The sequence below is a fragment of the Ambystoma mexicanum genome, chromosome 6q, assembly GCF_040938575.1.
Source record: "Ambystoma mexicanum isolate Mex_15411 chromosome 6q, UKY_AmexF1_1, whole genome shotgun sequence".
Taxonomy (NCBI): Eukaryota; Metazoa; Chordata; class Amphibia; order Caudata; family Ambystomatidae; genus Ambystoma; species Ambystoma mexicanum.
Window position 1 is genome coordinate 404,363,001 of NC_090937.1, and position 24,293 is coordinate 404,387,293.

The 24,293-nt window shown below is 46.2% G+C and overlaps 1 protein-coding gene across 2 annotated transcripts in view; it reads left to right on the forward strand.

Moving 5' to 3' along the window:
* Positions 1-24,293, forward strand: part of LPAR1 (lysophosphatidic acid receptor 1) — a 294,717-nt gene that overhangs the window by 129,432 nt on the left and 140,992 nt on the right. For both annotated transcript variants that reach the window (XM_069630904.1, XM_069630905.1), the window contains one exon: positions 20,022-20,184. In XM_069630904.1, coding sequence (XP_069487005.1) covers positions 20,128-20,184 — 57 coding nt within the window. In that variant the 5' untranslated portion in view covers positions 20,022-20,127. The remainder of the gene's footprint in view (positions 1-20,021; positions 20,185-24,293) is intronic.

The following is a 24,293-nucleotide window of genomic DNA, read 5'->3' on the forward strand; positions in this document are numbered from 1 at the left end:
TCTAAGATTCAGTATTTTATAAAACAAGTAAAAATATGTGAGAATGATGAGCAAAAAGGGTAGAAAGCATGCAAATACACCAAATCAAGCATTCAAAAGGAAGTGCTCCAAGATCTTGATTCACAAAACCTGACCACTGGATTTTCTCCAAATATGCCCTTCAACATTTTCTCCTTTTACATTGTGGATCAAGTGGCTCAGCTGAGAGTGCACCTAATTTGTCCAATCAAAGATTCACAGTGTATCCCAATCAGAACGAATAATCCAATATAAAAGCCCAGCACAGAGAGATGGGTTCACATTCTCAAAATGGCCAATCCTGTAGGGATCATGCTGCTGCACCGGTGGATGAGGAGGGAAATGGTCTATGGGAGGATCACTGTATTTCAGCTGACTGATGAAGAGTTCACCTAGAGGAAACCCTTCCCACCCCATGTCATTCTTGAGATGGTGAGTCAGTAGGAGGGGGCCTTTATCACACTCATAATTCAAGCCCGTGCCATACCACCATTAGTCTAGGCACTGTCAGCCTTGCATTTCTTTACCACAGGCTCCTTCCAGAGGACCAGTGGCATCACAATGATTATATCATAATCTCACAGTCCCTATGCAAGGTCTTCAATGTGGCCCTTATGTCTTCCAGCTGGATGGCCCAGGCATGCCTTATTAAACCTAATCCATGGCAAGAATAGAGAGGGTTTTTTTTTATGAAACAGCTGGGTTCTGTGCATGCACAGTGAAATTGATTACATCCATGTCGCCCTTAACACCCTTGTGGCTATAGAACACTTGCACCAGAACAAGAGACACTGGCATTCCTTGCAAGGACAGATCATGCACGATGCAAGCAACATAATCCTAAATGCAAATGCTATTATGGAGCTACACAAGACCGCTATAGCTATCTGTACTGTGCAATAGCAGAACAGCGTGAAGCTGGATAGTATGCCGATAAACATTTGCCACTTCATCAGGCCAGTGTGTGTAAATGACCTGTAAGTGTCCACCAAGGTGTTCAGGCAATTCATCATGCCAATGCACGTCATTATGCCAATGCACGTCTATGTGTGGAGTTATGTGGAGGACGCTCCCTCACTCAGATAAGCAGCAGACAGTCGGGGGAAATGTCCCACACCCACGATAAATGGACAAGACCAATAGTGTGGCAAACAAATAGTTTTATTAAATGGGGATAGTCATGGACAACGGGCAATCTCCAGTTTCTTCTCACCGTGCACAGAGTTTTACCTGAAAATGACATCACAATCAAATGATACATTGAGCAAATTAGGGGGAATGTGATTGGGTGAGTAGTATGTAGAGTATGTATCCTATATGGGGTTAGTATTCCAATTGGTTGGATGATACTGAGTAATTCTGCCCAGGGCCACCTGCAAAAAGGATGCATGGGGAACATGTCATCAGGGCAAATTATGAGTGGCTGGTACAACACTCCTACGGTGAATGTTGAAGGTGGACCGGGATTGGTCAAGGGTAGCTTCTCAGCCTTGGCAGGTTGGATGGTTAGCAGCACATGAGCAACAATTGAAGGTGATGAGAATGGCCCCAAGGTGCTGCATTTTCCACCAACGTTACCATTCCCCAGGCCTCTAGCCAGGACACTTAGCTTTCAAGTTTAAACTGTATTGTATCTTTTGTCCCAAAGAGATGTATGGGAATGAAGGTATCTGTCTGCCCATGTCTGGCTCTAATGAATATGCGTTCTCTGGCTACTGCAAGTCACGTGTGGGAGGACCGTACTTAGTTATCCTGTTCAATAATTTATACACCTTGTAGCTGCTTTTACTACAGATGGTATTCCCTCCCTGAACTCTGGAGACTTGTTTGAGCTACTCTCTCCTCTGTGTCAGGTTTGAGATGTTGAGAACCTGACATTCCCACATTTGTTTCTTGTTGATTTAGATAAAGCTGTGTCTGCCATCCTGGACCTGCTCACTGTCTGTCCTTTTGTAATGCTGGTCCAAACGTGTCTTTCTCTGCTAACCTTGGCAATCTCTACACTTGCTAACTGTGCTGTTCGGGAATGGCCCTTCTGCTGGCTTAGCAAAACGGGATCATGCTGCTGTTTTATGGCTTCCTAATGTCTCCCATTCACCTAAGGTGACTGCATGATTTACATGGCCACTCATTTTAGTTGCGTTCTGCATTAAGCAAGCGTTTGTGTATTCTCATGCGACTTGAGTTTCATCATAGGAAAGAAAGTGATGTGTTTTCTACCCTAATGATTGTAAGCATGTTCTTCGTGTCTAAATACAGTTTGACCTAATGTTCATGTGTCTTTGTGCTTGGATGCATGTGCTTCATGTCTAATGAGCCTCAGTTGTGACGTCCTTTGTCTTCTTTGTGCCTTTAGCTCGTCCAGGTGTTCCATCGCCTGCAGTTTTATTGTTTCAGTTGTCATCTGGGGGGAGTCTGCACGATTGTCTCACAGAATAACATCTCTCACATCAGTGATATAGTGGTGGTGAGGAAGTAGATGTTATGAGTAAAGTGCACCGTTCATGCGTATACCATCAAAATGGGGGTGGGCGAAGCAATGATGGACATGTTAATTTGCCTCTCTTCACCTGCCTCATTTTAGAGGTTCAACATCTTGAAAATACTTTTTTTTTTTTATTTCTTTTATTGATTTTATGCAAACAAAACAACAAAAACCAAACAAGCAGCATAATCATAATAGTTCAGTTACACATCAAGTTATCGTAAACACTACTCCCATTATCCCTCCCTTCCCCCGTGAGCCTATTTGTCAATCCCTTTCAATGTTTGGCACATGCGGCCGGGTTTCGTTCTCTTCAGAGTCTGTTGGATCTGGTATTACTCCAAACAATTCTGTTATTAGCGTTTTCCAAGCCAACAGGGTACCCGCCTCCCCGTCATCAGCCCGGCTACTCGCTTCTTGCCATGGCACCGTTTCAGCCTCCGCCCATTTCTGCAAGTCCTTCCACCATACATCCACCTTAGGTTTGTGGCATTTCTTCCACCCCATGGCGATCCTGCGTTTCGCAAGCACATACGCCAGATTTCTCAGTTTCTCAATATGCTTGAGATTCCGTGGCCTAGGGAACCCGCCCAGTAAGCAGGCGCAGGCCGTGTCTGTGACAAGAGTAACCCCTTTATCAGCCAGTTTCTGTGCCACTTCTCCCCAGTAGCACCTGATAATCGGGCACAACCAAAACACATGTGTCATGTCAGCATTTTCTATGTTACATTTAGGACACACTTGTATTCCAGCGTTTCGGAACTTGGATATCCTAAAGGGGGTCATGTATGCCCTATGCGTTACATACAGCTGTATTCGTTTTAATATGGCATTTCTAAACACTTTTTTGTGGTAACCCAGGGCACGCTCCCATACCCCGTCCTCCATCGGGGCCCCCACTTCCACCTCCCAGTCCAGCCTCAGATGTGTTAAATCTTTCCCCGCCTTATCCATCACCATCTCATACAGTCTCGAGATCTCATGACCCCCTTCGGACATATATATTGTTTCCAAAACTGCATCTGGTTCTTCTATCAAAACTGTCTCTGGCCAGGTATTCTTAATCATCCGTACCAATCTAATGTACGTGACATATTGGCCCGTGTGTAGCCCCGCTTCTTCGTTGAGTTCCATAAACTCCTTAATGGATCCCTCTTGCCAAACATCGCCTAGCGTTGCTAGCCCCACTGATTCCCAGTAGGTCCTAACAATCGCCCACAACTGATAATCCCCTCCTGTCAGAGCAACCAGCGGTATCTGCGGGAGGCACGGGCACGGGACTTCCTTCAAACGACAAGCCCTACGCCAAATTTTCCATTCAAGCCTCAACATCGCAGGGCGCCCCCTCATTTCAGTTTCGGACAGCCAAATCATTTCTTTCAGATAAAACGGGGCGCAGTCCTGTCCAAGCACCCTATGCTCAGGGGTCACTTCATCAGAAAGCCACTTGGCCACATACTGTAACTGTCCCGCCAAGTAATAAACCTCAAAATGAGGCAGTCTGATACCTCCTTATTCATAAAAGTTCTGCAGTTTCCAAAACGCCACTCTATTTCGGGTACCGTGCCACAGGAAGTCCCTAGCCATGCTATTCAATTTGCTGAAAAACTTCTTGGGTATTATGTATGGGATATTACTGAAGTAGTGCAGGAGCCTGGGCAGAACTACCATCTTAAGCATGGCCCCCTGCCCCATCATCGCCAAGGGCAATCTTGCCCAGAACTGCATGCTGTTTCTAATTTTCTCGACGGCTACTTCCGTATTGTGTCTGTGTTCTTCTTGCACCGTGTGATATACATCTACGCCCAAATAGCGAAAAGAGCTAGTTGCCCATGGTACCTGTAGCACCGGTAGTCCTTCTACAGGGATCCCCTTATAGCTACCTAGCGGGAATATGACAGACTTTTGGGGGTTCACCGAGATGCCCGACAACTCTGCGTACCTTTCCATCATTTCAAGTATGTATAAGAGATTTTCTTCTGGGTATTGCAAGTACAGTAACAGATCATCCGCGTACAAGGATATCAAGTGTCGTTCCCCTCCTACCTCAATGCCAATCGCATCATACTGTGCCCTAAGGCATATTGCCAGAGGCTCCAGGGCCAAGATATAAAGCATCGGGGACCAGGGGCACCCTTGTCTGGTGCCTCTGCTAAGTTGCCATCTCTCGGATATCACCGCTCCAGTTCGGACCCTGGCAAGCGGCTCGCTATACAACATCATGGCCCACCTGATATAGCCCGGCCCCATTCCATACCCTTCCAAAGCAGCCAATAGCCATGACCACTTGACCGAGTCAAAAGCTTTAACTGCATCTAGAGACACTATCGCCATCTCACCCTCGTTCTTACTACCCCATTCGACCACCCGGTGAAGCCGCCTATGATTGTGTGTTATGTTTCTGCTCTGGACATAACCCGTTTGGTCAGGATGTATGAGTCTACCAATCACTTTCTGCAATCAATTTGCTAGGACAGCCGTGAGAATCTTGCTGTCCTGATTCAGCACAGACAGGGGCCTGTAGGAGCCACATCTGTGCTCCGGTTTATTGGGCTTGAGCAGCGGTATTATGATCGCCTCTCTGAGTGACTCAGGCAACCGTCCTATCTCAAACGCTTCATTAAGCATGTCTAACATTGGGGGGAGGATTTCCTCTCTGTATACTTTATAAAATTCGCTGGGGAACCCATCTGCTCCTGGGGTCTTACAGGTAGGCAGCTGCTTCACAACCTCTTCTAACTCCTCCAACGTGTTTGGCTCATCTAACTCCTCTCTCTCTTCTTCACTTATCTTGGGCAGCCCTATGTCTTCTAACGTTTCGATTATCTTGCGCTGGTCACTGATCTCATCGTCACCGTACAGCACTTTGTAATATTCCACAAATTCTTTGTTAACCCCCTCTTGTGTGGCCACTTCATCTCCGTCCTCCCTAATAATAGTCCTGATCGGAGGCCTAGGGGTCTCGCTTTTGTATAGCCAGGCCAAGAGGCGGCCTGTCTTGTCTCCCCCCGCGTGCTGCCTCTCAACATATTTCTTATAATTGAGATTGCAGAGTCTTTCCCAATGCACTGCACATTGTTGCTGTAGTTGGAGTACCAGCTCTGTGTCTACATCACCGATCTTCAATGCTATTTCTAGCTCAGTTTCCACCCTGTGCAGGTCAGCCAAGACCCCACCTTGTAACCCTCTTGACTTAGCAATGGCCGCCCCCCGCATCACCACCTTAAAAGCTTCCCATAATGTGCCCGCAGAATCAACACTCCCAGTATTCTCTTCAAAGAAGTTAGTAATCTCTTCCCTTATATCTTCTCTAAAGACTGGATCTTTGAGCGCCTCCGCTCGGAGGCGCCATGTAGGGATCTTCGCCCTCGGGGGGCAATATTGCCATCCGAGGATCAGGGGCGAATGATCCGAGAGGACCCTGGCCTTATATTCGATTTGAGTGATCTCAGACATCACATCTGCTGTGGCAAAGACGTAATCGAGCCTACTATGCAGTTGGTGCGGGGCTGAATAGTGCGAATATTGCCTCTCAGTGGGGTGTTTCATCCTCCACGCATCTGTGAAGCCAAAATCAGTTAACGGCATCTGCAACGCTTTCGCCGCTGGGCTAGGCTTACCCGCCCTGCCATCAGATCTGTCCACCACAGGATCCAACACACAAAGTCCCCACCCCAGATCACCACGCTCCCTATACACGTACTAAGATTGGTACACAAGGCTCTGAAATATGTTGCTGTGTTTTGGTTGGGGGCATACGTGTTTACTATGCATACCTCCCTGCTCTCCACCAGCCCTTGCAATATAGCCATCCTTCCATCAGTTTCAACTACCTCTTGTATCGATTTGAACGGGACATGCGGTGCCACCCAGATTAACACACCCCGGGCATATGCAGAGTATGGCAAGCCCACTACGGTCCCTCTCCATTTTCTCTTAACCAGGTCCAACTTCTCTCGCGTCAAGTACGTCTCCTGTAGCAGTGCGATATCTATTTTCTGCCTTTTCAGATACATCATGATTTTGTTTCTTTTCAGATAGCTGTTAAGGCCCCTGACGTTCCACGTTATTATCCTGAGGTCCCCCATAGGTCATTAATAAGCCCCCTCCCGATCCTCCGCCGATTACGCCCTTTCATGCACCGCAATTACACCATGCTGATTCTTCCAAATAGGCTCAAAACAAAACTTAAACTCCCCATGACCACACACACTCTCAACTTCCCATCCCCCCACCTACCCCTCCCCCCACAGTACCCTCCCCAACCGTTGCCCAGCTCCATTCCTGGATCTCAGGCACCCCCACATCTAGCACAAGCTTCTACTCGGGGCTCAGTAGGGTTAAGCCGCCCTAATGGCTGCTGAAACTAGTAATCTATTGGGGTAGGTCGTCCACGTTCTGTTGCTCCTTTCAAAAAACATTACGTATACAGTTGCCAAACCGTTACCAGTTAGTTACACTCACTATATTCCAGTCCAAATCGAGCACCTGGCTCAGATTGCGTACAAAGTTCAGTTAGTTACAGTTTCCCTGTGCCATCAGGGTCTTCCTCCTTACGAAATCTTCATTCGGTATGATCCTGCCGGTCACGATCCGCTTCTTGTTCCGGGCAGCCCTTCAGGTCCAGCCATGTGAACACATCCTCGGGGGTATCAAAAAATAGCGCTTTGTTCTTGTGTAGCACTTTCAATCGTGCCGGATACAACAGCATATATTTGACTCCCGCCGCCCTCAGCCTTCTTTTGACGGCGACGTAACTATACCTCTGCCTTTGCACCAGTATCGTATAGTCCGGGTATGCTGTGATGTTGTTGGATGCTCTCTCTATCGTGCCGCCCTTCCGAAAATATTCGAGGATCTTTTCTCTATCCCTGTAATTCAGGATCCTCGCTATGATTGGTCTTGGCGGGGCCCCCGGCCGGGGTATCCTCATTAGGGCGCGGTGCGCCCTCTCCACCGTAAATCCCTGCAAAAGATTCCCAGCTCCGATCCCTTGTAGGATCATGTTTTCAACATAGTTTGTGGGGTCTTGGCCTTCTTCCCCCTCCGGAAGGCCAACCAAGCGAATGTTGTTCCTCCTCGCTCTTCCTTCCGCCTCTTCCACACGATTTTCGAGGTTGGTGACCTGTTGTTTTAAGACATGAATCTCCTTCGCACTTTCTGGTCCTTTCTGCAAGTGCTCTAACATCTTGACGCAGCAGGGTGAGTTCCGTACCTACAGCATCGATCTTATTCTCTAAAGCTGTGCGCAAGTCCGCCATTGCCAAGTCCCATTTTGCGCTCAGGCCAGTTATAGCCTCCAGGATCTGGTGCTTGTCCCCATCGGGAGTGTCTTCTGCAGGGGTCACGACCATGCTCTGCACCGATGTTGAGGGGGTCCGTTGCGTTTTCGTGAAAGTCTCCATCGTGGGTTGCTTAGTCTTGGTTCTCAACCCTTTCGCCGACATGGCGCTGCCCTCCACTCTTGTACGCCTCTGCCTTAATGCAGCTATTGCACTGTCCTCGGTCCGACAAAGGTCTGGCTCCCAAGTCTACTAACTCACATTCGAGATGGCACTTCGAATTGTCTTACGAATGGGCTATGGCCTCACACTCCCCATTCAAGTTCCGTAGGCCTCGTCGCCCAAGCGTCCAATGTTATCGGTCAGCTTGCCGAGGCTCCATTAGCGTATGCGAGGCCGGGCGCTCTCATGGTGTTAACTCGAACACCCCGACATATCTCCCTGTCGTACTATTCCTCCAGGCAATTTACCGCAGCCATATCCCACAGTTCCGGGGAATAAGTGTTGTTTCTCCACGGAGGCCTCTCTTTTGTTAGCCGCCATCTTGGTGCCAAAGCGGCCGCACAGTCGCGCCAACAAAAAATGTGTATATTTCACGATTCCCGGGGACTATGAACTTCTCCAGCGAACTTCACTTGGCGTGCGGCTTCCAACACCTGATCCCCAAAGTTCTAGGCGCTCGTTACAGTTTCAACGGGTAACTTTGGCAAAAATAGAGTCGGATCATCAGGAGCTCCTCGCGCAGCAGGTCCTATTCCATGGCCAGTTGGCCACGCCCCCAACAGCTTGAAAATACTTATGGTCAAATGAATGTGAGGACATTAGGAAGTAGAACACTTTCCATGTGGCTGTCCAGCAATCCTTGTTTACACAAGTATATGAATTCCATGCATAATCACACTCTACATCAACACAGTCATAAATATCACTCTACCACATTCCTGAATGACATGGCAAACCTGAGACATTTAAATGCTATACAGTTAACCAATGGGAAGTGATCCTCATTACAAAGTAGACTCCCCACACAGCTGAAGTCAAAACAAATATACATTATTGTATTATTCTGACTTATTATGCACATAAGAAAAAAATGATTGAATATTAAACAAAATGCCTGAAATACTTCTGTTTTTTAGGGTACCTGCACTCATGTTTGAGGCATCTGATAAGACGCATATGCTTTTGGTGCTGCGATGCTAATGTTGGTATTTGCACATAGTGTGCATCTCACAATGCAACAGAAAGATGCACATCTCATCAGATGTACCATTACATGGCCACTAATTTGTACATCTTTTGCGCAACAGTTTGTGCACTCTTGCACACAGGTTTTGTTTGGTGTTTTGTTTGAGAATATGTGCAGTGCAATAAGATGCACGGTGGCATAGATGGTTTTTTTTTTATTTTTTAGAATTGCCCTCAAGCATCCACAATCCTCTGTGGGGGGGAGTGAGAAACCAGTGTTCGGTCCTAGAAGTGGATTTTGTCAGAAATCATGAATTGATGTTCACTAAGTTTGACCCGATCAGACCGTTCATGCTAGTTTGCTGCAAAGTATTCCTAGTGGTTTGCCTCATGGGGGAACCCAATTCTTAGGGAACCTCCAGAGTGATAGCGGGTGGCTGGACGACAGTCATTGGATCTGAACTTGCAGCAAAGTGCTGTACATTGTTTGCGTTTTTGGCAATGCATTCCACCCCATGTGCAAGGGATATCCCCTCAACATTCCCTAAAATCTCTGGCGAGCTTGTTGTAATTCTTATATGGTCCTTGTGCAAAAAGGCTATGCCCCAGGTTATCTTCTTGACAAAAAGATGGATTTACTTGCTTTCACTGTTGGGCTATTTTACGTAATTCTTAAAACTAGTTTGAGTATTCCACACAGGCTATGGGCATGCATGATGAATGTCAAGACTTCATGACAGTAAGTCACTTTTGTAATGCTTTTAGAAGCCAGCCAGAAATGCATTCTGTAGAACGGGTTGGTGCATAAAGGGGTGTTAGGTAACTGAGTTCTTTGGCCAACTCTGAATTCAGTCTGGTGGAGTGCAGATCTCATGTTAAGCATAGAGAAGACTGAAGCATTCTTGATATTGGACATCATCTTTCCTAAATTGGTGTAATGGTTGGGTGTTTATCTTTGTTGCATTTGAAAGTGTGCATATCAACACACGTCCTTATGTCCCTTTGTCCCACTTTGAGCACCAGAACTACGAGTGCCAGCCAGTCTGTGGTCCCAATCATCTCGATGATGACGTTCCCAACCATCTCGTTGAGAAGGGTTTTGAGTATTTTGTAGATGAAAGGGCACCTTTGGCATTTAGTACTTCAATGGCGTGACAGTCGATTTAAGAACAATGGTGTTTGAAACCTTTTCGCTTCCAGATTTCTCAGTGAATACCTATCGAAACACCTCTCGTCATTTCCTCTATTTTATTCTTTGTAATTTCCACATGCCATAAATTGTTTGACCAGTCCAGCATGATTCTGGGCTGCCGCTTGGAGATTGTCCCCTACCCACACATATTTGAGTTAAATATGGGTGGAGAGTGATGTGGAATTTTGCTGTTTCCGTCTCGGAACTTTGGGACATTGCGTAGTGACCAGTATTTTGCAGAGTGTACTCAACTTCCTGGATGCTGCAATGTTTTCAATGAAATGGCCGGTGCATGCAGTGGAAGAACTGGTCTTTGGAGAAAGCTACACAATTTCAGCCTGCCATTTCTCCTTGTAAGGCTGGACAGGGATAACGTTTTATAGGCATCCAGAATCCTCCAGCAGGGACATTTAATTTCTTAGCCATAGCTGCTGGCACCACGGATCTGGGAAGCCCTTCATCCTCCTGCAGTCCACCCAAGGCAAGGAATCTGCTGAGAGTCCACAGTCTGTCTTGTTGCTCTGTCTTCTGGAATATCCTTTTACTGAGCATCTAAACAGGCCTCGTTGGTCCCCTTGGCCATTGCCTGTCCTGTTGACACACTTGGGAGAAATTGTTCATTTTGCCACAGACCAAACATTTGCAGCCCCAGGTTGGACACTTACTTGAGTTTGTGTATGTGTCTGTAACACTGATCCTGTTCACCTCGTTCTTTTGCTTTTTTATTATTGTGGTGTGTCGTGATGGGTATCTCCTCCCTCTATTTTGTCACACCTTCTGGTGGAGTTAAGGGCACATACCGAGTTTGGTTGCTGTTTCTTTTCCTTGTTAATAGCTGTGCTCAAACTTATGGACCTACTGTTTTAGTCAACATGATGTCCTTATAGCGGTTTTGGTTAACCTCTAATCACAATTACCCTACACCATCAACTGATCTCCAATAATTTCATCCAGAATATCCACATTTCCGGGTCATGGCAATGTTTTGAAGAGCTGTGTCATACTCTTCCATGGAAGTCTGTATGCTCTTCCATGGGAGGCTGTTTTCTGGTGTTGAACTGGTGTCTCTTCATTGTAGTGTTCACCTTTGAGGGGTGCAAGGCAATTGCATAGATCAACAAATAGAATCTTTACAATCATCACACCCAAATGTTGGAAGGAGTGACTTGTGGGGGTGACGAATATGCACAGTAGCTGTCGACAAAGCGCCTGACCCTTTTGAGCCCATCGTTTGCATGAGGATGGCACATTTCTCCTGAGTGGTATGTTTGTTATTGGTGGCCTTCATGTATGTGAAGAATTCTGCCTTCCCCCACTTCCAACCAATGGGTAGAACACTGGGACGATGTAGGTACTTAGCAGGTGGGTCCAAATGCGGGAGGGTGAGCAAGCATGGCATTTCTGGAGGAGGGGAAGAAGGACGCTAAGAGACTGCGCAGGGCAATGCGCACAGAGGGACCAGGATGCACTGCTCACGATACATAGTAGCCCGTGCTTGAGTGTGCAGGGAGGGAACATGGGAGCAGCATGAAGGAAGGTTGTGCCCCCAGGGGTGGGTTATTTGCCATGCACAAAACAAAAGAGCCAGTCACTGGCATGCACTGTCATGGGTTCACATAATAATCTTCTACATTACTGTAGCCGAGGCAGCACTTGGTGTACTTTGCTGCCCCCCCCCCGATCTCCAACTTGCTACAATACTGCCCCCACCCCCTCACCCCACCCCCCCCCCCCACCCCTATTGTTAGGCAGCTGGAGCAATTGAGCTCCGAGCAGATATAATCTTACATGTTTTCCTCACAATCACACTGCCCTAGGCCCAAAGAAGTAAGACCATTTGAGCCAGGAGCAGATGGAGACTATGGTGGTGTCCAGGGTCGCCCAGTAATGGCGTGGAGATGCGGGGAGCAGTGACATGGCTAGGAAATAATGCATTGTGAGGTGTGCAATCCAACTGGGGTTAGTGCTATGGGAGTGCAGAGGAGGGCCTGCATCAAGAAGGCTACAGCAGGCGATGGAGCCACCCCTTGCCCATGAATGATCAGAGGGGCTGCAGCAGCTGAGTGGCTTACCTGGCACCAATGTTCCGGCTGCAAGGAAACGGGAAAAAGGCACATAGATCCAGAAGATTAGTGAGGCGGCACAGAGTTTCAGACAGAAGGGGCCCCGGTGCCAATGTCACTAGTGAAATAACGAACGTAGAGCTTGCCTGGAGGCATCGTAAGGGAATTAATGAGAGCAAGGTGCAGCAATCACTTGGCCCACTAGAGTCCCCACAACTGACAAATCTCAATCTTTGCCTGCTGCCCCAACACTCTATTCCTTATAAGCTGAGCGTGTCACAGCAGGCAGGCCACGATACCCCAAAATAGATGCAAGTGACCTACAACTCTCAATACTCACTTGTATTTTTTACAAATTGTAAGACCTATTTTTTTTTTTCTTTTTTTTTTTCTTCTCTCCAATTGGCAAGTCTGGGCCCATTTTCAGTTGTTTGATACAAAAGTAAAATTCACAATAGAAAAAAAAACTATAGGGTAGAGAAAAGGAAAGGAATCGAACGCAAATGTTAGGCTTATTTCGCAAATCATCATAACTCTGTTTTAAATTAATTTTTGTTCCCACCTGTCTCTCTACATCTCGACTCCGCTCATTGTTGCTTGCTCCTTGAATTGCCCCTGCGCTGACCTGAGACTTCTTGTCTTCCCATATGCCTTCTGCTTGGGTGATATTTATGGTTCTCGTTTAACCTCTGCTAATTTTGAAAGGTGATGAGGCTAGGTATCAATTTGCTTGAGCAGCTCCTTCTTGAATGTGGGATCCCCTTCAGTACACAGCATTAAGTCCAGTCGAAAGCAGTGTTATTGCATCACATCTGGTTGATGAGCCAGATGCGGAATATATAGGGATGTTTCAGGCATGCACCAAAGTAGACGAAGTATCAGAGATCCACTCCCTTTCTTCAGACTCGCCCTCATGATCCGGTGCACTTTGTGACTCCCAAAGCAGTGGTTGGGGCAGGAAGCAAGACAAAATAATTGCCACAGGGGTCAGGCTTTGCAGTTCCCGAGGAAGACACTCTTGGCAATATGATGCTACAGCAATACATACCAGGTGAACACGAGCAGGTGGCATCAAGTTGCACCAGAAGGGCCTTACCAGCAACATTTCTTACTCCACCACCAGGCGTGGCTTACATCTTCCCAAGGGCCTTGTGCTCAAGTTCAATTCTGCTCCACAAGCCTTTTTAAACCTCAACCAAAATATAGTCCCGTGATCACTGTACACTATTGTGAACTAGGCACGTACAACTACAGTCTGAAGCAAAGCAAGACATGGCCAATGACAGTGGCGCCTTGCAAGTCGGTCACTAAAATACACAAAATGGTGCTGTTTTTTTTTTTTTTTTTTTTAGATCATCGAACAGAAATTTGTGTATCGGCTCTTACTGGATATTACTGTGTTCAGATGCAGCATATGAGTTTTTGGACATTGATCTGCGCAGGCCAAGCAGAACTAAACTGGGGAAACCACTGGTTAAAGAACTGAAACAGTAGAATTTACTAGACACCAGGACTTAGTAACTAGAACACCTGGACTCAACTGCATAGCAGTTCAGTTGATGGCCAAAAACACTGGATCGATTTGCTACAATGTTGACGAGTCCAGTTGAAACAAGATTCCAATATTTAGACCATTTAAACCCTTTTTGCTTGGTGGGCAGTTGCTATTTAAAATGGATTAAGCTGAAGTTTAATCCTTGAGGAGAAAGAAGGCAACAACGCCAGACAGTGTGTATTGCGCAGGTAAAAGAATGCAATCATGAATGATTGCATCGAAATTGGCTGCATGTATACCTATCCCCCATTTTGTTTTTCTTTGGTACAGTTCGAGGCAGTCTCGAAATTGCATGTGGGCGGCTTGCTGATAATGGGCGAGGGAGGGTCAACCCAGCAGAATCCTCTACCATCATGCATGAGCCGTGCCAGCCCACGAGCGCTCCCTCTGCTACTTGTTGCAGCTAAGGGAGCTTTCCTGGGCTAGCTTGAACTGTCAAAGTGAAACAAAATTTCCCTTTGACAGTTCGTATCCCAGCACATGCCCCATGGGCCATGCAAGGCAGGGCATGTTTTACTTCTTCGGCCTTGCATAGCCCTTTTGAAATGCTGGCTGCTGTACTGCACGTTTGTATCTGTGAGGGGGTGCTTCTGCACCTCCCTCCACATACAATCGGAGTAGGTATCACGTCATCGGTGCTCCTGCGCACATGAGCAGTAACCAGGAAGTGCTGGTTACTGTGTCATGACAATTTTTACTGGTTATCCTAGAAAGCAAGCATGGTATGTATTATAACTTGACTAGGCTGACCGTTTGGGTTAGCAAGCCTAGCCCTTTCGTGCTGTGGCATGACCTGTTATGTTAGATATCTGATAAACCAAGCATGGTATGTGTTATTACGTGGATAGACTGCCATTTTGTTGCATTCAGTCTAGCTACTTCTGACAGTGGCTTGGATGTTTTAAAGGCAATGTCCACAGGAGGATGTTCTTATGTGGGGGTACTGACATATATTGGCAGGCCAGTGTGGACATGTTTTCTTATAGTATCATTACTGCCATCATGTGCAAAGCAAACCCGAGTATTTTATTATAAAGGAATTCTGGTATATGTTGGTGCAGCCAGCATGGAAATTAAGGGCACAGCCAGAGTGAAAAAGTTTTTATACTGCCATATATTGTGGGCAGAAGGCGGCATGAAAATCCATTAGGAAATGCTCCTGTGCACTGTTGGGGCCTTGCATCTATCACATATTTGGGTTGGAGTTACTCTACTATCCAGTTTTTCACAGAAAGTGTGCTGCATATTGCACCATTTTAACCCAATATTTTAAACAATTTCCCAGGGTGGTACGTGTGAAAACCCCACAAACTCCCACGTTGTTTTTGGGCTTCCTTGCTATGCCTGGTCGCTCTGTCATATTTGTGGGAAATATTTATGCCCCTCCAATTACAAAATTCACCAGCTGTCACTTTTGAAATGTGCTGCACAGCAGAAGTGTTCTGCACCACTATAGGGGAGGAACTCTGGGCCAGGTTTTATTCTTGACCACTGAATATGCCATGAATTTTCATGTTCGATATCCTGAAAACCTAAACTCCTTGCGCCCTGGAGAAGCAGAGTATTGCTCCCTGTTTCGCTCAGAGCCACTATTCCAAACCAAAAGTCCATTTTGCTGTCTCAGAGACTTAAGTGTGCTGTTTACTCCAGCCCTTTTATCTGCTTCAAGTGAGTCCTGGACTGCTCAGAGCGTTTGCAGTTAAACAATTTTTTTTCTGTAAGTGCAACTAGTTGAACGGAAAAAGAAAATTCCCAAGGACATTAAAATAAATGCATGTAACATGGAGGCGCCTGGCGTGCAGGTTTTGACGGAGCGCGTGAACTGAGAGACGTGATTTGCGGTGCTCTGGAGGAGTCGCGCTGACTCGATTTGAAGAGCGATGACATTCCAAGCATGTTTTTGGAAGCCTCCACACTGGGCCTTTGGCCTAGCTCTCCTCCACACGCCTAATCTTTGTAAAGGATTTTACAATTTCAGCATACTTTCAGTATTTTGATGAATTTTCCTCTGCTCTTACGTGTCATGTTGGAGATGTAAGAAAAAAGCCTAGCGACGAGAACAGGATGCAACTGGACGGCTCTGACTGGGTGTCATGTGGGGCCTGGGGTGAAGATGAGGTGACGCAGAATGTGCCATGGTGTTCATTATTGTACAGTTTGTGCTGCTGAGGGAAGCTGTTTCGTCAGCCCTTGGACTGCGATTTAAAATAACCTCTTGGGTTGGGCCTGTACTATCTTAGGGAGACATGCACTGGGGGAAGTGTGACTCTACGTGGATATACACTTCCTCCTCTTTGAGGACTCTGAGGAGATCCTGTGGCTTGAAACCGGATATGGTTGGTTTGGCCCGAGCTGACCCCACTTCTTGAACTCTCGTGCCTTGAATATGTTGGCCACACCCAAAGTACAAATGGAGACAATCTGTGAATGAGTTGTGGCAAGAGCAGATGAGATGTTGGTTATGTTCTCAACTTTCATGTTTGCTTTGATTAAAAGATAGTGTGGCAGGTTCTCTGGTGTTTGATTAATGAGAGCGTGTTTTTTCCAGAGGGCGTCAGTTAGACCAAATGCAAATAGTGCCGGCACTTTGGTTAACTGGTATATGGAGACACTGAGCCTCATTACGAGTTTGGTGGTAATTCGGTGGTAAATCCACCAATTGCTACAAACTCCATTACCATTCGCATCACTTGGTCCTGGGATTTATTGCTGGAATTGCAAGTGGTGGTAGGGTGGTGCTGATCCCTCGTAGCACTCCATGGGGATTTCCGTGGTATAACCCATAGATGAATGCCTTCTAACATTCTTTTAAGTAGGTTTTAAAAACGTGTGAGAAACAGATGGGTGTTTAAAAAAATATTAAGAACTTTAAAAGAATTTGACACCCAATATGTATTGAACTCAGTAAAATCGTATAGATTTGCAGTAGGATTCGTGGAAGATCCCGAGATTGGCTCGGGAGGATAGCTCAGGGGCATCGTGCTCCCCTTGGAAGCAAGACGACACGGAACTCCCCTGGTCCACGCTTAGAAACCTCTGGGTATTAAGCGCGGTATAAATAACATATATCTTATCTTATCATAAGATCGTATAAGATTCTGATAAGTTACTTATAAGAAAATCAATAAGACATTTATATCTGGGAAGGTGAAGAATTTATCTTCAGCTTTATACTGGAGATAAATCCTCTACCTTACCACCAAACCTGTAGTATGGTGGTGTGGTGACGGAATTTCCACTGAATTACCAGTATTTTTAGCCACTCAGCTGTACTTGTAATGAGGCCCACAGTTTCCCAGAAACAATTTTTGCAAGCTCTGCAATTGTGTCTTTAAAAAAATATATATACATGTTTAACCACTACATAGTTCTATTGAAGTTGTGAAATACTTTTTTTTATTCTATTCATTTGTGTAGCTCGTAAGGCACACAAGCCATAACAAATTGAATGTTGAAGTAAATGGAATAGTTTCACAATTGGTAACCATGAGACATGACTGGCCCTTTTCTATTTCCCTGGTCTACAGCCAGGCCCTGGATTGGCCTTCGTTTTCCCTCAAGTACGATGCATGACAGTGAGGTACCCATTTGGGTTGAAGATACCAATTGCTGCACAGAGTTTAATGCGCTTCAAAGTCCACACTCATTTAGTTGCTCCCACCTTTCCTGCCTATTGAACCAGCCCATTCATGGCCTACAAATTAAGCAGAAGGGCATTTGCTCGCCTGTTCCCTTTGGCATTGTTACAACACACCCATGCTGGAAGGTCTTAAAGCTGAACGACCCCTAAACCGAACACATAATCCAGTCCTAGACGAGTCTTTTGGAGCTGTAGCACAGCTGCATTGTCCCCTGACCCTGGGAAGATTTTCCTCAGGAGAACCCATCCATGGAGAAACAGCTTTCCCCCATGGCAGTAGCCAATGGCAGGAAACCATGGAAAAGTTGAACGTACGCTCCCCTTAGCAAATAATGCTTAACACAGCGCAATACACATCTGAAATAAACCTGCACGCATCCCTGTATAGTTGTCTATAGACGGAAAACGCGAAATGCAGTAGCAATCTTATATTGTGCTCACTACCACACTCATTGGACCCTGCTGTAGCACCCCTGCAACCCACAAGAGAGGCCAGTTGTACAACCCGTTCATTTGCCGCTTCTCGTGTCAACTGCAGGGATCTGTACAGCTCTTCTTTTGTCCTAAAGGGACTCCTTCAGGGGGTCACCATGCTGCCCCCTCTAATGGAAGGAGGTAACTGCAGTTTAGGGCGGAGGCGTTACAGGGCGAGGGTCACAGAGCAGGGACTCAACTGAGAACTTACAAATCAAATCCCACTTCAGGCTTACAAATCTACACCGAGCGAACAATGCGTGAATGTGGCACTGCAGGTGCTGCACGCAGGGTGCACTGCTCACATTCCCTCACCTCCCTAACCCATCCCCTGCATCCTTTCATGCCGTAGACAACTGAAACATAGATGTATTAACAACATATAACTTGGCAATCCGGTATCTGTCCATAGTCTGCTGATTGAGAAAGTTTCGTCACATCCAAACAATTGAGCTCCAAAATGCATTGGACTGTGTTGCAGGTCAGAAACAGGACTGCGTCTAATTTAGTAACCCTGTGTGCCCATAGTTCAAGTTCAAAATAATAGCCAGTTCCTGATGGTTTGTACTCTTTTCCAGAGTTCTCGAGTCCTGGCCTCCTTCTTTGTCTCTCTTCCCGTCTTTGGGATTCTGTCCCTTTCTTCTCTTCTCCCACCCACAGGTTCTCTCACTCTCTTCCCCACTCTGGGGCTCCTCACATTTCCACTCCCCACTCTGGGGTCTTCTGCTTCACTTCCCACACTGGGTTGTTCTGCTTTTCTCCCCTCTGGGGAGTTCTCCTTTTCTACCCACTGTGGGGCATCTCTTAACTCCCCTCCTCGGGGGTCTTTCTCCTCTTCCCCCCTACTTCAGATTGCTTTCCTTCTTTCTTTTGCCACTCTCCTACTGTGCTCCGCTTTGACCTGCAGAGGCTTGTTGTCTCCGGTCACGCAGCTCGGTCAGCATAGTGTCTCAACTGGGCTCTGCATTAACCTGCCGCGGGTCTGATTCCTCAGTCTCTCAGCCTCTCTGGTCTGCTTCAGCTGGTCTGCAGCTTTATCTTGCTGTACTCCTTTGATATATGTCTGGGGCCTCACTGCTCACTCTGGCATTCTCCCTTTCCTCCTGGCCACACCACCATGGGTCTTATGGAACAATTAAACTCTGCAGTGTCTGTCGAGTACCTCTTGTGATTAGTCATCCTAGGGGAAAAACACTCCAGGCCATCGGGCCACTCATTTCTCCCGGGTTTGTGCAGGGGATTAGACATGGTCAGGTCAGAAGCCAAGTCAGCCATTACAAAAAGGTGTATGTGCTCCTAGTCCCTAGGTTCCATATAAAGGTTTGTTAGGGAACAGGGATGCTGACATGTATCCCTACGGGAGGGCTCTGTCCCCTGAGGGAATCGCCTCCAGAAGGATCCCACTTACCTTCTCCCTTAGGGGGTGACAAGCGTAGCAGGCTTCCCTTCCTAGTCCCTGGCTACCCTTGGGGCGAGGTGGCTAACTTCCTGGATTCATTGTGACTCTTTGAGCACATCCTGAATTCATCATACAACCAACAGTGATCCCCTTAACTGGTAGCAGCAGTCTTGCTAGCCGCCCCACCCATCTAAAGAACTCAATCACTGATCCCAACACCATTCGTTTTCCTTATTTCCTCTAAAACGAATTAAAGAAAACCTTCTCCAACTGAGCGTCCTTTCAGACTCCACCACAGTGGACCGCTCATGTGGGAAAAGGCACAGTTTAAATGCCTGTTATGTTACTTTTAAGACCAACAGTAACCGGCTGGAGAGCCTCAGGACAGAGTGTGATAATTGTTCTGTCTTGTTCCCTGTTTCACTTTAAAACTACAGTCCAAAGAGCCCGAGGCATTATTTTGGGTCCCTTTTTTTATAGACCATGAAAACTGAAGACGAATGACTGATTGCCATCATATCTTCTGACCACCTGGTGGTGTGTTGGAATGAAAATCTTGAGGTTGCAGTCTTTGCATTAACTTGGGGGGGACTGAAGGGTTTTTGATGCATGCATCTGTGGAAAAAGTATACAATATAGTAGTACGTCCTCACTGCAGCTTTTCATTCATTTGAGCACTTTTTCAATGTGTATGCACGTATTAACACATGCCCTTTTTCTTTCAGGCCCCCACACCAGCATGATTAAGGCCTGACTGGCTTGCAAGGACTTGAACCAGGGTCCCCCGAAAGCGAGGGACGTGCTTAGACTTTGGAAACCTGCTAAGTCACTATGGCAACGCTCATGGATCCTCTCACAGAACCTTTCTCTATGATGTCCCAGCCGCAGGTAATAACGAGGTGCTCATTGATGGCAATAGTTAATGTGTCCCGTGAAAGCTGTTAATTAATTTCCATGCTATTTGCTCCCAAAACATTTCAGGTTTCTGTAGCATTTGCATGTGGTCATTGTATGAAATCCTGAGAGCTTCTACTATCATGACCTACTCCAGGGCAGTGAAAGCCAAAACCCGCTAAGGGGTCATTTGAACACATGTCTAATTATGTAGCAATACACCATGATTTGTAATATTCTACATTAAACCTGCCCTCAATAAATTCTGCTTTTACTACAGACCCGTTTGAATGTACTCTTTAACCCTCTTCACAGTTCTTTTGCATTCCAGGCTTAATGGAGCATCCTTCACCAAGCATTCCCATGGATTGCCCCCCTCTACTTCACCTGCTAGTTCATACCTTCTGTTCGTCCTTTGCTAGCCCCTTTTCTCTACTTCATTCCCTCCCTTTTTCCTATTACTTGTAGATTATCGCCTGGAAACCCCTGGCCAGGACACAGTTTGCCACATTTCTGATAAGCCTATAGGTGCTCTGAAACTGCTACACTACAGTGGTGATTTAGCCACAATGTAAAGGCTCTGGAAGTACCACATTTTACATTTGTGCAAATGGTTTCCAACTGTGTCTGAGGCGGTTAGATCACATGGTTTCCAACTGTGTCTGAGGCGGTTAGATCACAACTGGCACATATTGGCCTAGCTCTGTTGTCTGTGCAGCTTAGAACCTCTACCTCTATGGACGTTATACAATTCAATTATTGTCAAAATTCTGCTCCCCCTTCACCCTCTTCTCTTCCCCCTTCACCCTCCTCTCTTCCCCCTTCACCCTCCTCTCTTCCCCCTCCTCTCTTCGCCCTTCACCCTCCTCTCTTCGCCCTTCACCCTCCTCTCTTCGCCCTTCACCCTCCTCTCATCCCTCTTCACCCTCCTTTCTTCCACCTCCTCTCATCCCGTTCACCCTCCACTCCTCCTCTCATCCCCCTTCACTCTTATCTCCTCCTATTACCTTTTCATTCTTCCACAGACTACGGTCTGGAGAACCTCTGGTGGGAGCAAAATAGGCCACACGTCGGGTAAGCCTCTTGCTGTAAAACCACACCGGTATTGCAGTATGAAAGCTGAGTAACATAACACATGCTGTATATCGACTCTATTAGAGGGGGGCACTGGTTAATCGGGAAGCTCGACATACTGACCGTGTTCACAGGTACAAGCCTGAGTACTGAACAGCGGGAGTGCTGCTCATCCAGGGTCCATCGCCCCTTTTCTGATCATGGACTCCTCTGCACCTTCCCGCAAAGACTACACTTTTGGCCGAACCAAATATTCAATTTACCATGGGGAATCATGAAGCTGCTCCGTAGTGCTAAAGTCGCTTTTGCATTTTAAAGACCTGGTCTTCAACATGGAAAGCTGATTTCTGCAGTATAGCATGGATTCAAAAGCGCCTTTAACACCAGGGTTTGGTGCTCCAGGAAGCTAATGTTGATATAACCTATGGCAGAAAGACATCCCTGTCGGTAAAGGCACCACTGCCCATGTTGGGGGGCCCTCACTTGGGCCTTTAACATGTGTGACAGGTTGCCGGTTATGTCACCTCAATAGACTGTAAGCCTCATATGGCCCAAGTTCTCTGTGACCACTGGGCAAGGACCAATAGTGTTACAGAAAGAAGAAAGCCCTGGGATTTTTCTTTATGGTATCCAAATGAGAGGCTCGTCCAGTACCGAGAAACCACAAGGAATGTGCCCTATTTTCCAAAATGGATCACTGTAATGTTTCGAATGATGTGACCTAAAACATCTGATAAACCGAAGCCAGTAAGCGGTACAAACATGTATTCGGAAGCAATGCATAAACTACTATTGTGGAAATTACAGCATATTGTATAGTAGACCGTTTTTTCTTAGGTGGGATCGAAAATAGTGTAAAAAGAGAAAGCCATCTGATTTGCAGAAGTAAAGAGTTTGGGGGCAAGAAGCCAAAAAATGGAATCGGGATTGGGCACAAGGGGGCTTGAGAATAGATCAAAATAAATTGAGGCTCAGATCTAAAAGATCTAGCAGGGACATGGAAAGAGCCCAAAGAACAAAAGTAGGGGGTGCAGACAATGGAGACATTTAAGTGATACAAAGGGAGGTGAACTGCAAGTGAAATTCAAAAGGTAACCAATGAAGAATAGTTGCAATGGCAAAGAGTGTGAATAGCTGAGTTAAAGATGGAAGGCAAGGGAGCAAGATGGTAAGGAAGAAGATGAGAACAGTAGTGAAGACGCAAAATGACTATCAAGGTGACGAGAAGTTTAGAAGCATTACAAGTGTGACTGGGTCAGCTTTGCGAATTCAAGTGACGGAACATGCAATATTTGAGATATGTGGAAAATAAAGTGGGATGAATCAAACCAGACTCCTAAATTACAGACAGGCGAAAATACAAGTGAGGCAGGCAGTGGGAAAGTTGATAGGTGTGGGCCTTGGATGCTTTTTGATGTTGAAAGTGGAAATGCATGCATGATTGAATCGAGAGAAGGCAGTCATATAGTGGTGTGAAGAGAATGTGATTAAGAGGTGGGAGTCGTCCGCATACAAATGTGATAAGATTTTGAATGTAGAAATGATCGAAGCCAAGCGAAAATGTTATAACGAGAAAAGAGGACCCAGTACAGAGCCTAGAGGTAGACTGGAACAAGAGGAAAAGAAGGGGGGTTTGAGACACCGCAAAAATCAGAGAAAGACTTGACAGACGGGTAAGACTTTTGAACCAAGAGAGAGCAGTACCTAAAAATCACAAAGGACTTAAAGTGGACAAGAGGGTACTGTGGTCCACAATATCGAAAGCAGCTGAGAGATCAAGTAGGATGAGAATAGGTGAGAGTTTAGAGTACGTAACAGAAAGGAGAGAATTAGTGAGTGATAGAAAGAAGTGCTTTTTCTGTGGAATGGCCGGAATCCAGATTGGGTTTGAAGGAGAAGAGAGTTGGGATCAACATAAGACAAGACTTGAATATAGACCACACATTCCAGGATTTTAGAAAGATAGGGAAGAAAAGAACTAGGATGGTAGTTTTAATGTGCAGAGGTATCTAAGGAATGTTTTTTCAGAAGAGGAAGGATCCCTGCACTCTTAGTAGGAGGGTGGCAGGGGAGAGGGAAAGATCAAGAAGGGAAGTAAGATAAGGATGCAGGAGAGGGAAAAGCCTAGTAATAGGGGATGGGATAGTAAGTATCCAGAGGTGAAACAGTAGGATGTGCTCCAGCAAGATAGGAAGCTATATCAGATTCAGGAATAGAGGAGAAGGAGGAATAAGAAGACAAAGGAGAGCGTGGGACAAAGGGAGAGATCGAGGTAGTAGACAGAGAGGAAGAACATTGAAGCTCAACCTTAGAAATGAAGAGGTTAGCAAAGTCTAAAGGGGAGAGTGAAGAAGAAATGGATGGGTCAAGAAAAGGGGGAAAGAGTATAAGGTTAAGGAGATGAAAACGGTGCTGAGGGTGAGAAGAGAATGTATGATGAGATTGGGCGTTTTTTAGCAGCCACAAGATTAGAATTAAAAGGCGAGTGACTAGCAGAAAAAGAGGTGAGGTCGGAGGGAGAATTCGTTTTTTTCCAGAGGTGCTCTGCATGCATACGTATTCAGGGCAGCAGAGCGAGCAGAGTTCTGCAGTCAGGCCAAGGTTGCAGAGGCTTGGCTGACAGACCGAATGGTCGCAAAGGATGAAGGGAGTCCAGGGTAAGGTGAAGAGCATTAAGACTAGAAAGCCCAGAGTTAACAGGAAGAGAAGAAAAGGAGGCTGGGGAAGGAATATAGGACAAGAGGGAAGAAAGAAAGGTGTCAAAAGGATGAAAATTATGACGGAAGAATGTTTAATTAGGACTAGAGGAGATGATTGTTGTAGGGGGTAGAACAGGGAAGGAAAGTAGAAAATGATCAGAGGAATAGAAGGGACAAGAAGAGACAGCAGAAGAGAGCAAAAGAGAAGACCAGATGAAGAGAGGAGCCTGAACAATGAGAAGGGGAGATGGATACTGGAAGAAATTGTAGGATTTCATTAATTCAAGGAACGGAGAGAGGAAGAGTGAGTGATAGATGGAAAATATAAAG